The sequence below is a fragment of the Diceros bicornis genome, chromosome 3 (genome assembly GCF_020826845.1).
Source record: "Diceros bicornis minor isolate mBicDic1 chromosome 3, mDicBic1.mat.cur, whole genome shotgun sequence".
In the NCBI taxonomy this organism is placed as follows: domain Eukaryota; kingdom Metazoa; phylum Chordata; class Mammalia; order Perissodactyla; family Rhinocerotidae; genus Diceros; species Diceros bicornis.
The window spans coordinates 14365056-14383934 of record NC_080742.1 but is presented as its reverse complement, the minus strand read 5'-3'; the positions used below and the strand labels follow the sequence as shown (position 1 = coordinate 14383934).

General features: G+C 37.0%; 1 protein-coding gene across 2 annotated transcripts in view; it reads right to left on the bottom strand.

Moving 5' to 3' along the window:
• RELN (reelin) overlaps positions 1-18879 on the bottom strand; it is a 485778-nt gene that overhangs the window by 135194 nt on the left and 331705 nt on the right. For both annotated transcript variants that reach the window (XM_058523829.1, XM_058523821.1), the window contains exon 20: positions 14418-14654. In XM_058523829.1, coding sequence (XP_058379812.1) covers positions 14418-14654 — 237 coding nt within the window. The remainder of the gene's footprint in view (positions 1-14417; positions 14655-18879) is intronic.

Here is an 18879-nt window from a genome sequence, read left to right as displayed (position 1 = left end):
CTGCTCTTTTTCTTTTTACAACTATTTCACTGCCATCTTTCCAATGAGAAAATATGGTGAGACACTGTCATTTTTAATGAATAAAGCCAATCTCCAATTCAGGAAATCTTTGGACATTGTTTCCATTTTTCACTGTTACAAACAGTGCCTCTATAATAGGCATCCTTGTATATCTTTGGGTACTTGTCCAATTATTTCCTTAGGATAAATTCCTAGAAGCAGAATTGCTTGGTCAAAGCAAATTTTAAAAGTTAGCACTTACTGCCAAGTTGCTCTCCAAAAAGGTTGTACTAAGTTACATTTACCAAAAACATTAACAATGACTGAGCTGCCAATTCTTACCACTTATCAATACCAAACATTGACAATATATTTCATTTTAGCTACTTTACGCATAGGCTTTAACCTACATTTCTTTGATTACTAGAGAAGTTAACACGCTATTCATGTTTATTGGCTATTTGCAGTTTTTTTGGTGTGTGTGTGAAGAGCATTTTCACGTACTTTGCTCATTTTTCAAACTGGGATTTATCTTTTTATTACTTATTCATATAAGAGTTCTCCACGTATCAGGATATGTAGTCTGTCATATATGTTGCAAATATCCCCTTGCTCCCAATTTCTTGTCACGTTTTGTTTTCTAAGAGGTTTCTTCTCCCCAAATACAAGTTTAAAAATTTTAAGTGCCTGGAATATGTGACCTTTATGGTCCCTGCTTTTGGTGTTATGTTTTATTGGTATCTATTAAGATTGCCTCTAAGCCTTAGTTCATAATCATTTTTGCAAATGTCCAATGGACATTTAAAAGGGATACATATTTTTTATTTGTAGGGTACAAGCTTTTTCTTTATCTATTAAGTCATCCTTGTTAATTACCTCTATACATTTGTCTAGGGCCTCACTTATTTTTTGTTTGCTTGACAAACAAGGACTCAAGCAAAGGACTCAAACAAAACATTAAAGTCACACTCTGATTTACGGTTGTTGTGATTTTCCCTTTGTAACTCTAGCAGGTTTTGCATTATGGTCTCCATTCTATGGTATTCAGTGTGTGGAGGCCCTATTTTCATCTTTCTGTGGACTTTCACTCCTCATGGCACCACCTCTGTTACTAGTCTGTAGCCCCAGCTTCAGTCTAGAAGAGTTTAGTGGGGCCAGGGGTGAGGGCCACCCAACTTCCACTCAATCTACTCTCATCAACACACTATCCTCCAGCACCGTTTTCTCCAGAAGCTCATTCAAGTTTCAAATTCCAAGAATGGTACAGCATTTTTCTCTGTTACATTGCTTGGATTACTCCAATGGGGAATTTGGAGAGAGAACAAATAAAATGTGGGCTTAACATACCATATTCATTTGATAAGCTGATTTATTAATTTTCTCCCTGGTTTCATGACTACATTCTCTCAATCAGTTTCTCAACTGGACTAAGTCCATGTAGGAAATTTCCAGATACCAAATTAATTTTATTACAACCGTTTTTACTCACTTCATTCAATCTACAGCTTCAAACAAATTTGGAATTTCTCCACATAATACGTTTTGTCATGTATTTATTCAATACTTTATTTAAAAAGTCCTTATGGATTTCTAAGTGGCTAGACCACTCCTTACTTATCTTGTTGAGTTGGCAAGTGAAGGTGTTTTGGAATACACAGGCTTATTGCTATCTATTTCAAATAGAAATATTTCCTTTATACTTTTGTCCCTAGCACCTGCTTTATTTTGCTTTTCTTTATCATTCCTATTTAAAGTACATAGTTTAGGGGTCGGCCCTGTGACTTAGTGGTTAAGTGCGCGTCCTCCGCTGCTGGCGGCCCAGGTTCGGATCCTGGGTGTGCACTGACACACTGTTTGTCAGGCCATGCTGCGGCGGTGTCCCACATAAAGTGGAGGAAGATCGGCATGGATGTTAGCTTAGGGCCGGTCTTCCTCAGCAAAAAGAGGAGGATTGGCATGGATGTTAGCTCAGGGCTGTCCTTCCTTGGACACACACAAACACACTAAATTAATTAATTAAAGTACATAGTTTATATTCTTTAGCTTCTTCATTCTCATTTCCATTTTCTCAGTTTGGAAATTTACACCTAGTTCTTCAAGTCAGGACTAGAATCTTACTTGAAGCTACATAAACTCTTAGGTCAATAAAAAGCATAAGTTGAGCTGCTTAGCTGCTGTTTATTCAGCTTTTATAGAAAGAAACCTCTTTGCAAACCAAACTCAGCATAAAATTGGGAACTTTGTGGCAGTTTACTCTCAAGGATCGGGTCATTTCACGTGTGGGAGACAGAATTGGAGGGATTTTGTCATCTAAGTTAGAGATTCAGGCTGTCTGTACACAATGGCCATGACCACAAATGAGCACTGTCTTCTCTTTCGAATGAGGGGGATGGGTGGGTGGACCAGTGACTCTGTCAGGAGCCAGAGAGTGGCTCCTCCATCCTTCAATAGGAGTCCAGGGTTCCATCTGCAGCTGTCACCCTCCTTTGTCTCCTGTGGAACTAGCCCAATTCTCCCAAAGTCTAGATGCCAGCAGCTGATTCCAATAACTTTTTAAAAAATCGAGTTTTAAAGTTTATAGAAATTTGTTGGTGAGATAATGATTTTAAAGATTTCTGTCAAGTTTCAGATGAATCTTCATTTTGCCCACCTAATGGCGTTTTTAGGAAATGTTCAGCAGTTGGAATAAATTGTTTCGGAAAAAGGGAAATCTCTGCTGGGTAAAAGTCAGAGGGGGTGTCAGCACAAAGCACAGCCTGGGCTGCAGCCCCCAAAGAGAGAAGCAGAGAGAGAGGGAGACCGAGGGACAGACTGTCAGGGAGTGGGGAACTCAGGGGAAAATAGCTCCTCTGGACTCTTGTGGTGCCTGCCAGTCTTGTGTCAGGAATCTGCGGGTGTGTGTGAGTAGTTAAGTTGTCAGGGGCCATTTTCACCAACAATACTGCCTTGCCACTCATGGTGGGAGGAGAGGAATCAGAGGAGCTTTAGCTGTTTCCAGCCTCACCTACTGCTGTTAATAACTTCAACTCATCTCAGATCTTTGACTATCCAGAATCTCTTTACTCCTGTTATTCTTGTGTTGCGTCCATATTAACAAAATGCACCCATGTCCCACATTAAATATATACTTGTTGTTGCAAAAACCTTCAAGTGGATTTTATAATTTTGCCTTTAAATTTTATTTGGCTGGTAGTAATGCATGTAATATACATTTGGCTTTGATTTCTCAGCATACTCAGAAATCTGACCAAAAAATTATTTCCAATATCATAAAATTTTGTGAATATTTAAATTTAGAATTAATGGAGTTGACATATGTTGTGTTTTCTAGGTATTTAATTAAAATTCATTAATTTTATTTTTGCAATTTTCTTATATTTTTGATATAATATTCATTTTCCCAGCCTTTGGGCTTTTTCTAGTCCCCTGGAAAAAGCTTGGCGGTCCTGGCACTGTGCCCAGAATGACTAACAAAAGAGATTCCCCAGAAGAGGCACAGCTAATGCAAAGGTGCTGGGAGAGGAAGAGCTTGGCTTGTTGGAGTAGAGCGAAAAAAGACCAACGTGGTTGGGGTGGACTTAGTGAAAGGCAGGAAGGCAGGAGAGGCCAACTGGGCCAGATCACCCAGGGCTACCACAAAGATTCTCTGTCCATATGAACCTCTGTCCATAGAAAGTGATCATCTCAGTCTATTAAATTTCTGTTTCCATAAGCCAGGTGTACCATGAATCTAAATCATTAAATGTAGATTTCTCTTGTTAATTTGTTTAGTGCTATGTTCTCTTACTTCTCAAATCTCACTTAGCTACTTAGTCCAAATGGAGATTTTTGGGGAAATCTAATTTTGGAGAAATAAATGACTCAAAAGTCAACAGCCTGGACATCAACAGGACACAAGTCTTGGAACATGGCCATTTTATCTGTTCCTTTGGCAGGTTCCAAGCTTTTATCCTCTAATATATACCTTCAAGTGGTCCATTTCTCACCTGCATCGTCCTATTCCTAGCACCATTACAAGCACATGTGGATGACACTGTTAGCCTCTGAGCTGGGTTCCTTCTACTGCTTCTCCTGTTTACCCTCTACCATATTCTCCACACAGCAGCCAGAATTGTTTCTAAAATATATGTATGATCACGTCACTTCTCTGCTACAAGTTATTTACTGGATTCCCATAAGACTTAGAGTAAAATCCAAAATCTTTGCGTTGCTCTGTAAGGCCCTAACATAATCTAGTCCCTTGCCTGCCTCAGAGCCTTTGCTCTTGCTGTTCTCTCCACCTGCAGTGCTTTCCTTGCACACTTTACATCGTTGTCTCTTTCTCATCATTCTGGTCTCTAATCTAATGCCTCCCAGAGGGGCTTTCTTGACCATCTTACCTAAAATAGTCTCAATCTCCACTTCTGCCACCTAACATTCCATCCCTTTATCCTCACAGCACTTATCACTATCTGAAATATTACTATCAATTTGCTGACTTGTTTACTGTGGTTATTCCACCCTAAAATGTAAGCTCCACAAAGGACTTTTCTATCTCCACGCTCAATACCAACTGCTACACCTCCAGCACAAACAGTGCCTACAGTGTAATTAATAAACAGTTGAATGTATCAGTTAGTCTACCAACGAATTAAAATCTTCATGTAATGAAATCCTCATGGTGAAAAAGCCTAATAAGTAGGCTCTACTTTAACAAGTCATTTATAAATCTATTTTGGGGTATATTCAATTATATTACCAATTTTATAGAGGCACTGACATGCCTGGGTACTGAAAATACTCCTTTTACAGTTGCTGAAAATCACAGTAAGTGACTTTTCAGTTTGCCACTCAATATATTTACTTTATCTATCTGCTAAGCTTCCTAGAACGACCACTTACTGTGAAATAGTACTTGAAGCAGCTCTTGGGAGCCATCTCACCCCAACTGATTTCCTTCAGCAGCACAATTTAAGTTGATTTACTGCTTTTTTTAACAGCCTTTGTAAAAAAATAATCCCAAGAATACTCTAGGTTTACTAATGAACTATTCAAACTGACAAAATTTCTATGTAAGTTATAGGTTGATGTTTAATGAAAGAAAAATCCTAAAGAAATTAAGTTGGCTATTATTTTTATTCTATAGGTAGATTCATCTTATAAAGAGATCATGAGGAATTTGTCTTTCTTGTAACCTAAGGGATCAGGGTTGTCTAAAGTTTCAGCTGGGCACTAACCCAACCTCTCCTTTGTTTGTGTTTCCCAACGACACATTCCTTACAGTATCAGGCAAACTCCTTGACTGGTTTCATAAGACCAGTCCAAAGGAATAAAGATCTGCATGTAATAAAGACTATTTGACTCTTCACCCCTTAAAACACACATTATTATTTTAAAAACGTAACCAAAAGGCAGCAGAAGGAAAGGTGGATCTCACTGAAAAATATTTGGCCCATTGCTTGCTAAATGTGTGTTAGATCCTTCTGGGGGCCTGAATGTCCCCAAACAGGCATGTTAGGTCTGTGCCAGCAGGAGCTCTGGTCAGTTAGGAAATCTTTTTGTGTCATCCACGACTACACATTATTGTTGATTCCTGATGGTTCTTACAACCTAGCAGTACCTTAAAAACTACTTTACAGCTGCTCTTATATATCTTAAAACACATTTCACTCATCATTAGTTCTGCTACATCATTATATAACTATTATATAACTCTAAATTATTGGTTATCTTTAATTGTTAATAGAGTCACAGTACTATTTCCTACCTCTTACTGCAAGGGAACTGTATTTAATTTATATTATAAGATAAACAGTCTTTTAGGATCCTTTTAGGATCCTTTTAGCCTAGGATTTTCCCCTAGGTGACTCTTGCTTCTCATAAAATACACGAATACTTTATCCTTGTCTATGCTTATAGATGTCCCACGAGATATGAACATATATCTTTTTTTTAATTGAAGTATAAGTCATATATAACATTATATTAGTTTCAGGTGTACAACATAATGATTTGATATTTGTATATATTGTGAAATGATCACAATAAGTCTAGTTAACATCTATCCCCACACACAGTTACAAAATTTTTTTTCTTGTGATGAGGACTTTTAAGATCCACTCATTTAACATCTTTCAAGTATGCAATACAATATTATTGACTATAGTCACCATGTTGTACATTACATCCCCATGACTTATTTATTTTATAACTGGAAGTTTGTACTTTTTGACCCCCTCCACCCATTTCACCCACCCCCACCCCCCACCACCTTTGGCAACTAATTCTGTTTTCTGTATCTTACAGCTTGTTTTTTTGTTTTGTTTTGTTTTTAGGATTCCACATATAAGTGAGATCATATGGTATTTGTCATTCTCTGTCTGACTTATCTCACTTAGCACAATGCCCTCAAGGTTCATCCATGTTGTTGCAAATGGCAAAATTTCATTCTTTTTTATGGCTGAATAGTATTCCACAGTGTGTGTGTGTGTGTGTGTGTGTGTGTGTGTACATATATATACACACACACCACATTTTCTTTATCTATTCATCCACTGATGAATACATAGGTTGTTTTCATATCTTGGCTGTTGTAAATAATACTGCAGTGAACACGGGGGTGCATATATTTTTCAAGTTAGTGTTTTCATTTTCTTTGGATAGATACCCAGAAGTGGAATTGCTGGATCATATGGAGTTCTATTTTTAATTTTTTGAGGAACCTCCATACTGTTTTCCATAGTGGCTTCACCAGTTTAGATTCCCCGCAACAGTGCACAAGGGTTCCCTTTTTGCCATATCCTTGCCAACACCCTTTTCTGATAATAGCCATTCCAACAGGTGTAAGGTGATATCTCACTGTGGGTTTGATTTGCATTTCCCTGATGATTAGTGATGTTGAGCACCTTTTCAGGTACCTGTTGCCCTTTGTATGTCTTCTTTGGAAAAATGTCTATTTAGATCCTCTGCCCATTTTTAAATCAGATTGTTTCTTTTTTTGCTATTATGTGTTTCTTTTTTATACATTTTGGATATTAACTTCTTATTGGATTTATGATCTTCAAATATTTTCTCCCATTTCCTAGGTTGTCTTTTCATGTGTTGATGGTTTCCTTTGCTGTGCAGAAGCTTTTTAGTTTAATGTAGTCTCACTTGTTGATTTTTGCTTTTGTTGCCTTTGGCTTTGGTGTCAGATCCAAAAAATCACCACCAAGACCGATGTCAAGGAGTTTACTGTCTGTTCTCTCTAGGAGTTTTATGGTTTCAGGTCTTATATTCAAGTCTGTAATCCATTTTGAGTTAATCTTTGTGTATGGTGTAGTGGTCCAGTTTCATCCATTAGCAAATGGCTGTCTGGTTTTTCAAACACCATTTATTAAAGAGACTGTCCTTTCCCCATTGTATAGTCTTGGCTCTTTTGTCAAAAATTAATTGACTATATATGCATGGGTTTATTTCTTGGCTCTCTATTCTGTTCTCTGTTGGTCTATGTGTCTGTTTTTATGCCAGTACCATACTGTTTTGATTACTATAGCTTTGTAACATAGTTTGAAATCAGAAAGCGTGATGCTTCCAGCTTTGTTCTTCTTTCTCATGACTGCTTTGGCTACATCGCTAAGATTGCTTTCAGGGTATTTTGTGGTTCCATAAAAATTTTATTGTTCTATTATTGTTTGTTCTATTCCTGTGAAAAATTCCATTGGAATTTTGATAAGGATTGCATTGAATCTGTAGATTGCTTTCGGTAGCATGGACATTTAAACAATATTAATTCTTCCAATCCATGAGCACAGAGTATCTTTCCAATTATTTGTGTCTTCTTCAACTTCTTTCACGATGATTTACAGGTTTCAGAGTACAGGTCTTTCACCTCCTTGGTTAAATTTATTCCTAGGTATTTTATTCTTTTTGATGCTACCATAAATGGGATTGTTTTCTTAATTTTTCTTTTCTTTTTTTTTTTGTGAGGAAGATCAACCCTGAGCTAACATCTGTCGCCAATCCTCCTTTTTTTGCTGAGGAAGACCGGCCCTGGGCTAACATCTGCGCCCATCTTCCTCCACTTTATACGGGACGCCGTCACAGCATGGCTTGATAAGCAGTTTGTCAGTGCGTGCCCAGGATCCAAACTCCGGGTGGGTGCAGCAGAGCGCGTGCACTTGACTGCTACGCCACTGGGCCGGCCCCTTAATTTTTCTTTCTGATAGTTTGTTATTACTGCATAGAAACACAACTGATTTTTGTATATTGATTTTGTATCCTGCAGCTGTACTGAATTCATTCCTTAGTTCTAACAGTTTTTTGGTGGAGTCTTTGGGGATTTCTATATACAATATCATGTCATCTGCAAATAGAGACAGTTTTACTTCTTCCTTTCTGATTTGGAGACTTTTATTTTTTTCTTGCCTAATCACAAGAGGAATTTGAAAAAAGATTGATATTAATTATTCCGTAAATGTTTGGTACAATTCACTAGTGAAGCCATCTGGCCCTAGATTTGCTCGTTGGGATGTTTTTGATTACTGACTCAATCTCCTTACTAGTAATTTCTATTTCCACGTGATTCAATCTTGGTAGGTTGTATGTTTCTAGGAATTTATCCATTTCTTCTAGATTGTCCAACCTGTTGGCATATAATTGTTCATAGTAGTCTCTTATGATCCTTTGTACTTCTGTGGTATCAGTTGTAACACCTTCTGTTTCATTTCTGATTTTATTTATTTGAATCCTCTCTTTTTTTTTCTTGGTGAGTCTAGCTAAAGGTTTGTCTCTTTTGCTTCTTTTTTCAAAAAACAGCTCTTAGAGGCCGGCCGGGTGGCACAAGCGGTTAAGTGCGCACGTTCCACTGCGACGGCCTGGGGTTCGCCGGTTTGGATCCCGGGCGTGCACCGACACACTGCTTGGCAGGCCATGGTGTGGCGGCATCCCATATAAAGTGGAGGAGGATGGGCACGGATGTTAGCCCAGGGCCGGTCTTCCTCAGCAAAAAAAAAAAAAAAAAAGAGGAGGATTGGCAGATGTTAGCACAGGGCTGATCTTCCTCACACACACACAAAAAAACCAGCTCTTAGTTTCATTGATCTTTTCTATTATCTTTTTAGTCTCTATTTCATTTAATTCCACTCCGATCTTTGTTATTTCCTTCCTTCTACTAACTTTGGGCTTAGTTTGTTCTTCTTTATCTAGTTCCTTGAAGTGTAAAGTTAAGTTGTTTGAGATCTTTCTTGTTTCTTAATGTAGGCACTTATCGTTATAAAATTCTCTCTTACAACTGCTTTTGCTGCATCCCATACATTTTTGTATGTCATATTTCCATTTTCATTTGTCTCAAGATATTTTTTTCTGTTTTGATTTTTTTGACCCATTGGAAATTGAGTAGCATGTTGTTTAATCTCCACGTTTGTGAATTTTCTAGTTTTCTTCTTGTAATTGATTTCTAGTTTCATACCATTGTGGTAGGAAAGGTTGTTTGATATGATTGCAATCTTCTTAAACGTATTAAGACTTGTTTTGTGGCCTACCATATGATCTATCCTGGAGAATGTTCCATGTGCACTTGACAAGAACATGTATTTGGCTGTTTTTGGATGGAATGTTCTGTAAATGTCTGTTAAGTCCATCTGGTCTAACGTATTGTTTAAGTCCAATGTTTCCTTATTGATATTCTGTCTAGATGATCTATCCATTGTTGAAAGTGGGGCACTGAAGTCCTCTACTATTAATGTATTGCTGTCTATTTCTCCCTTCAGGTCTGTTAATACTTGTTTTATATATTTAGGTGTTCCTATGTTAGGTGCATAAATATTTACAAATGTTATATCCTCTTGTTGGACTGACCCCTTTATCATCATCTAATGACTTTCTTTGTCTCTTATTACAGTCTTTGTCTTAAAGTCTATTTTGTCTAAGTATAGCTACCCCTGCTTTCTTTTTGCTTCCATTTGTATGAAATACCTTTTCCATCCCTTCACTTTCAGTCTGTGTGCAGTCTTAAAGCTGAAGTGAGTCTCTTGTAGGCAGCATATAGTTGGGTCTTTTTTTTTTTTTTTTTTTGCCAAGGAAGAGTTGCCCTGAGCTAACATCTGTTGCCAATCTTCCTCCCTTTCCTTGAGGAAGATTCACCCTGAACTAACATCTGTGCAAATCTTCCTCTATTTTGTATGTGGGTTGCTGCCACAGCACGGCCGCCAACAAGTGGTATAGGTCCGCGCCTGGGAACCGAACTCCAGGCTGCCAAAGCAGAGGGCACCAAACTTAACCACTAGGCCACAGGGTTGGCCCAAGGTCTTGTTTTTTTTTTTTTAAATCCATTCAGTCACTCTATGTCTTTTGATTGGAGGATTCAGTCCATTTATATTTAAAGCAATTATTAATAGGTATGGATTTACTATTGTCATTTTGTTAATTGTTCTCTGGCTGTTTTGTAGTTCCTTTGTTCCTTACTTCTTCTCTTGCTCTTTTCTGATTTAATGATTTTTTGTAGCAGTATGCTTAGATTTCTTTCTCTTTATCTTCTGTGCATTTACTATAGGTTTTTGCTTTGTAGTTACTATGAGGCATACATAAAACATTTTTATAATTGTAATATTCTAAGTTGATAACAACTTAAGTTCAAATGCATACTGAAGCTCTACATTTTTACTCCCTCTTCCTACATTTTATGTTTTTGATGTCACAATTTACATCTTTTTTTTTTTTTTTTTTTGTGAGGAAGATCAGCCCTGAGCCAACATCCAATGCCAATCCTCCCCTTTGTGCCAAGGAAGATTGGCCCTGGGCTAACATCTGTGCCCATCTTCCCCTACTTTATATGGGATGCCGTCACAGCACGTCTTGATAAGCGGTGTGTCAGTGCGCGCCCGGGATCTGAACCTGCGAACCCCGGGCAGCCGAAGCAGAGTGTGCGCACTTGATCGCTGCGCCACCAGGCCAGCCCCACAATTTACATCTTTTTATCTTGTGTGTCCATTAACAAATTATTGTAGTTATAGTTATTTTTACTACTTTTGTCTTTTAATCTTCATACTAGATTTACAAGTGATTTACCCACCACCATTACAACATGAGAGTATTCTGAATTTAACTACATATTTACCTTTACCAGTGAGATTTATACTTTTATATGTTTTCCTGTTACTAATTAGCACCCTTTCATTTAAGCTTGAAGAACTTGAACATTTCTCCTAAGGCCTGTCTAGTGGTGCTGAACTCCTTCAGCTTTTACTTGTCTGGAAAACTCTTGATCTCTCCTACTAAAACCAATCTCCAATTCTAATACGCTATAATGACCATCCCCTCACAGTTGTACACATTTAGAAACCAAAACTACATAATATGACAATAATGTCCTTATCACCTATATACCTAATTAGTCTATTACATAGGACAGAAGAATGTAAAGTCCCTTGGTATTATCACTAATAGTATTAGTCAGATAATCTTTAATAAACCTCAGTTAAAACTAGTCCCTTAGTGATCTTAAAATATATGTAAGAGGTTGAAAGACTATTTTTAGCACATAAAGCAGACAGAGGTTCTAATTTCAGATACTATGTATGGAAGAAAGGAAAGTACTACAGATAATTAAAAGCAATTCATTTCTCCATGGAAAAAAGTGCTCTAAGATGACACACTGTAAAGTGATTTATAGCATATTGACTGCAGTTCTTCTAATGAAAAAACAATTGTCCAAGTTTTCCCTGGAGAACAGTCAGTAACAACAATCCATGCTCGTGGAAAGTCATGAGTTAGAAAATGAGAACCAAATGAACTCACAGCTGGGAAAAGCCGACAATAATTAATTTAATACCAGCCATTTGTAGTGAACATGTATACATTTCAAAATTTCCCTTGAGAGAAACAAGGTCATTGAAGGGCAGAGGCCACATATTTGAACATGTTCAAAGCATGTTTACTTAATAAGATAATATGCTCCAAGGGTTTTACATAAAAAAAATAACAACTTGTTTTAGGACTAGGAGGTTATGATAAACAGTTGGTCAATACCATCATTTGAATTTCAATATTGTAAAAGTATTTCTGAAAAACACTGCCTAAGTGAGTTCACATTGAACTTGGACAACATATTCCTCAACAGCAGCAGAAAGAAAACTGTCATTAAAAGGGGCTTTATTCTGACTCATTGGCTAAGAAAATGGGAACAGTTTGAGATCTTCCATGTTGTTTCATTTTAATGAGCAGTGAGCATTTTTCATGTCCTTATTAAAGTAGTTAATGTGTTTCTCTAGTCTCATTATCACTGCCCGAGTATACTCTCTGTTGTTTCATAACCAAGACAACTCCTTTTCGTTTCAGAGAAGACCAGAAAGTCAGATCTGATTGCTCACATGTGGTTGTTAATAAAACTCCTACGGTGCTGCTCAAGGTGCCCATGGGGATTTTACAATTATTTATATTTTCTTATGGTTTTCTATAATTACTGTGATTGTACTTTCACAAAGTAAATGTATCTCTACCAATTAAAGCAGTGGTAGGTTAAGAATATTCATCAGATTTGTGTGAAAGGATATTGTTCTTAGGGATTTGATCAAAGCACAGAAATTAAACTGCTGTTATCATGCGTTCAACCCAAGTGTTAAATTAAAATGCTCAGCAACTTTGGAGTTTATTTGAGCAGATGTTAACTATTTATGAAAATAAACATGATACAGGACTTGCATTCGTGATATGACTGTTTATTGTATTAAAAGTGCTGAAAAAAACCTACTACACAAATTTGGGGGATATAGTTTATGGCATACGATCAATTTGAATTTCTGTTAATTCAGGTCAAATTAAATTTTCAGAAGCATATAATTCTAAGAAATATTATTTTGGATTACATATTTGCATCTTCTTTTGCTTCATCCCTTTATTTTCTTTGAAGGCTCCATGACTTTCTTAGAACATCCATAAAAACAAGCATCTGATGCTATCAAATAGAAAATACACAATATAACCTTTCATACTCTGTCACATAGAAATTCATTCTATCTAGTTCGACAGTGCTTGCAGCAAAAGTGACCAGCTGTACTTCCATTCCATTAGCTGTCATTTGGATGCTAGAATCTTAGCCTGCTGTGTGTGAGATGTGACTGTCCATGCACAATTCCCATCAAAGGTAATTTTCTGTGCAATGGTGTGTAAAATTTACCTCCAATTATGATAAGGTCACTGATGGGTCATTTACGATATGCTCTCTGGAGACAATTGCGGTGAATAGCTTTCAGCAAGATTCATCCGGACAAATTAAATCGGTCTGACCATGATTCAATAGAAAGTAAAACTCTCTTAGAAAATTATTCCTCAATTATGTTTAAAGTCCTAAAGGAACCCTGAGAGGGGCAGTATGCACAATGGTGAAGGCTGTGGGTTTTGGAATTATGCAGACCTGAGTTTTAATCCAGGATCTCTGGGCCTAGAAGCCATACATGATCTGGCCCCTGCACATCTCTTGGCTTCCATTCCTGAAACTCACTCCTTCACTACCTGGGCTCTAGCACCAGTGGCCTGCTTCCTGGTCCTTGAACATGCCATAGTCACTCTCGCTTTGGGAGTCCTTGCACTGCAAAGTTTCCTATAGTTGGAATGCTCTTCCTTCAGATCTGCATGTGGTTGGAACCTCCCTGTTCTTCTACTACATTGTATCCACTATCTGAACTATCTGAACATAGCCTCCTCCTCCCTCTCCAAAATAACTACCTCTTGACTCCAGTTAATCAGTATTGTGTCATCCTACTGATGTGCGTGAAGTACTAATCATAGCCTTAAATTATTTATTTACTGCTTATTGTACAGTTAACTTTGCATATGACCATAGGGGGCAAAAATATAAGAAGAAAAGGTATCTTGACTAGGATATCCCACAATCTTGAAAGCCCACCGACATTAACTATATGAGTCACTGGTCTAATACTGCTTGATAAAATGTGTTAAAAAGGAGATCTTAGTTAATAAATTAGGGATGAAAAAACTTCCTGGACTTTATGTAAGACAGCATGAAAACAGAACTACTCATGAGAAATTTTGTTAAAATAGTCATTAGAGTGATTTCACATTTCACTATGACCATGCTGGATCTCCAAGAAGGGGAAATATGTAAGTCTCTTTTAGTTATTAACACTTTTTGGAGAGGGTTTTTATATGCAATGGTGGGAAATGAAATTTTAGCATTAATAACTATGGTGAAATTTTATATTTACCTAAGTCTATCAGCATTTTGTTTTTAGTCCTCCTTCCCAAGATATCTTACTTGTAGACATAATAATGACTTTTCATATGGTTCATGTTCAGTAAACATTTGTGAACAAATGACTAAGTGCTGGATGGATTAGAAGATCATCCTTGTGTTCCAATCCTTATTGCAAATTGTAACAACAACAACAAAGGTGACACCTTTACCCTTTAACAACAACAACAACAAAATATGAAATTCTTACCAAAGAGTCCAGTCATGGCCACAGCATGGTTGAACATTTCCAAGGTAGAATCCCAGAGATTGAGTGACCTCCACAAGATTGGTAAAGTCAAGACTAATGCTGTTGAAAAGGACAGATGTCATGATGATCTCATCAATAGCCCATACGTCTTCTCCTTGAGAAGAATGATATGGTTGCCACCATCTGAACTGAATTCCAAACTGCCTTGCATCGTCTGGTAATTCCACAGAGATTATTCTAAAGGAAAAAAAAAATAAAAGTAAAAATTCAGGTTACTTTGATATCTAAAAATACAAACTTTTATAGCAGAATATTTTTTCTGAGGTATAGTATTAAAAAAAAATACTTCTCTCACTATTACAAACGTTCTTCTGAGATTTCCAGTTTCCTGTCTGACTCCAACAAAGTCTTCTAAACACATTCAAAAATGTGACTTTTCTTTCACTCATCTGCTCTCAGAAAAGCTAACTCAATAAAACACAGTTGTCAAAGAGGCAGAGTTCGTCTTAGCCTGCTAAAGGATCTTGGGCGGCTTGTTAAACATATTACAGTTTGGGGCTGGTTGGAACCATGGCACTTCCTTATTCCCGTGAGTTTAGCATAGTGTGCGAGGTCACTTGCTGTGTCATGGCGGCTATGACAACAAACCTGTATCTGATAAATGGGGAAGAAAATTAAGAATAATATCTAATTTCCAGGAGCAATTATTGAACACAGCAGCAGGAACCATACATTAATTGCCACTGCAATGACATCTGTTTGAAAGCTCCATAAATCACAGTACCATGCTGCTCACATCCATACACAAGGTGAGACTTGAAGCAAACAGCACATGGAGCATTTGTCTCCATCAACGTACAGTTAAATACCAGGAGAGCTGTTTGCACTAAACGCACACTGAAGGGACTGAGTCCTTCTCCCAGTGAGTAAAGAAAAACTCCCTAAGACAGGTAACTAGTTGAATAGCTTAGAAACAGATTATTTAAAAACTTCTGGATAAAAAAACAAGACCCATATATATGCTGCATACAAGAGACACACTTCAGACCTAAAGACACTCACAAACTGAAAGTGAAGGGATGGAAAAAGATACTCCACGCAAATGGCAATGAAAAGAAAGCTGGGGTAGCAGTACTCATATCAGACAAAATAGACTTTAAAACAAAAACTGTAAAAAGAGACAAAGAAGGGCATTACATAATGATCAAGGGGACAATCCAACAAGAGGATGTAACACTTGTAAATATCTACGCACCCAATGTAGATGCACCTAAATATATAAAGCAATTATTAACAGACATAAAAACAGAAATAGACAGTAACACAATAATAGTAGGGGACTTTAACACTCCACTTACACCAACGGATAGATCATCCAAACAGAAGATCAATAAGGAAACATTGGCCTTAAACGACACACTAGAACAGATGGACCTAGTAGATATATACAGAGCATTCCATCCAAAAACCGAAGAATACACATTCTTTTCAAATGCACATGGAACATTCTCCAGGATTGATCACATATTAGGCCACAAAACAAGTCTCCATAAATTTAAGAGGATTGAAATAATACCAAGCATCTTTTCTGACCACAATGGTATGAAACTAGAAATCAACTATAGGAAGAAAATCAGAAAAGCCACAAATACATGGAGATTAAACAAAATGCTACTGAACAACGACTGGGTTAACGAAGAAATCAAAGAAGAAATCAAAAAATACCTGGAGACAAATGAAAATGAAAATACGACATGCCAGAATTTATGGGATACAGCAAAAGTGGTTCTAAGAGGGAAGTTTATAGCGATACAGGCCTATTTCACCAAACAAGAAAAATCTCAAATAAACAATCTAACAATGCACCTAAAGGAACTGGAAAAAGAAGAACAAACCAAGCCCAAAATCAGTAGAAGAAGGGAAATAATAAAAATCAGAGCAGAAATAAATGAAATAGAGACCAAAAAAACAATAGAAAAAATTAATAAAACCAAGAGCTGGTTCTTTGAAAAGATCAACAAAATTGACAAACCTTTAGCTAGACTCACCAAGAAAAAAAGACAGAAGGCACAAATAAGTAAAATCAGAAATGAAAGAGGAGAGGTTACAACAGACACCTCAGAAATACAAAAGATTATAAGAGAATACTATGAAAAGCTATATGCCAACCAATTCGACAATCTGGAAGAAATGGATAAATTCTTAGAATCATACCACCTTCCAAAATTGGATCAAGAAGAAGCAGAGAATTTGAATAGACCAATCACCAGTAAGGAGATCGAAACAGTAATCAAAAACCTCCCCCAAAATAAAAGTCCAGGACCAGACGGCTTCCCTGGTGAATTCTACCAAACATTCAAAGAAGACTTAATACCTATCCTTCTCAAACTCTTCCAAAAAATTGAGGAGGGGGGGAAGCTCCCTAACTCATTCTACGAAGCTGACATTACCCTAATACCAAAACTAGACAAGGACAACACACACAAAAAAAGAAAATTACAGGCCAATATCACTGATGAACATCGATGCGAAAATCCTCAACAAAATACTAGCAAATCGCATACAACAATACGTTAAAAAGATTATACACCATGATCAAGTGGGATTTATTCCAGGGATGCAGGGATGGTTTAACATTCGCCAATCAATCAATGTAATACACCACATTAATAAAATGAAGAACAAAAATCACATGATCATCTCAATAGATGCAGAGAAAGCATTTGACAAGATACAGCATCCATTTATGATAAAAACTCTGAATAAAATGGGTATAGAAGGAAAGTACCTCAACATAATAAAGACCATATATGAGAAACCCACAGCTAATATCATCTTCAATGGTGAAAAACTGAACAGTATCCCTCTAAGAACAGGAACCAGACAAGGATGCCCACTGTCACCACTCCTATTTAACACAGTATTGGAAGTCCTAGCCAGAGCAATCAGGCAAGAGAAAGAAATAAAAGGGATCCAAATTGGAAAGGAAGAAGTGAAACTGTCACTATTTGCAGATGACATGATTTTATATATAGAAAACCCTAAAGAATCCATCAGAAAACTTTTAGAAGTAATAAACGAATATGGTAAAGTTGCAGGATACAAAATCAACATACAAAAATCAGTTGCATTTCTGTACACTAACAACGAAGTAGCAGAAAGAGAAATTAAGAATACCATCCCAGTTACAATTGCAACAAAAAGAATAAAATACCTAGGAATAAACTTAACCAAAGAGGTGAAAGATCTGTACACCGAAAACTATAAAACATTTCTGAAAGAAACTGAAGAAGACACAAAGAAATGGAAAGATATTCCGTGCTCTTGGATTGGAAGAATTAACATAGTTAAGATGTCCATACTTCCTAAAGCCATCTATAGATTTAATGCAATCCCTATCAAAGTTCCAACAACATTTTTCACAGAAATAGAACAAAGAATCCTAAAATTTATATGGAACAACAAAAGACCCCGAATAGCTAAAGGAATCCTGAGAAAAAAGAACAAAGCTGGAGGTATCACACTCCCTGATTTCAAAATATACTACAAAGCTATAGTAACCAAAACAGCATGGTACTGGCACAAAAACAGACACACAAATCAATGGAATAGAATCGAAAGCCCAGAAATAAACCCACACATCTATGGACAGCTAATCTTTGACAAAAAAGCCAAGAACATACAATGGGGAAAAGAAAGTCTCTTCAACAAATGGTGTTGGGAAAACTGGATAGCCACATGCAAAAAAATGAAAGTAGACCCTTACCTTACACCATACACAAAAATTAACTCCAAATGGATTAAAGACTTGAATGTAAGACCTGAAACTATGAAACGTCTAGAAGAAAACATAGGCAGTACGCTCTTCGACATCGGTCTTAGCAACATCTTTTCAAACACCACATCTGACCGGGCAAGAGAAACAATAGAAAAAATAAACAAATGGGACTACATCAAACTAAAAAGCTTCTGCACAGCAAAGGAAACCATCAACAAAACGAAAAGACAACCTAACAATTGGGAGAAGATATTTGCAAACCATACATCTGATAAGGGCTTAATCTCCAAAATATATAAAGAACTCATGTATCTCAACAACAAAAAAACTAACAATCCAATTAAAAAATGGGCAAAAGACCTGAACAGACGTTTCTCCAAAGAAGATATACAGATGGCCAACAGACACATGAAAAGATGTTCAAAATCACTAGCTATCAGGGAAATGCAAATCAAAACTACAATGAGATATCACCTCACGCCTGTCAGAATGGCTATGATTACCAAGACAGGAAACAACACGTGTTGGAGAGGATGTGGTGAGAAGGGAACTCTCATACACTGCTGGTGGGTGTGCAAACTGGTGCAGCCACTATGGAAAACAGTATGGAGATTCCTCAAAAAATCAAGGATAGAACTACCATATGATCCAGCTATTCCACTGTTGGGTATTTATCCAAAGAAC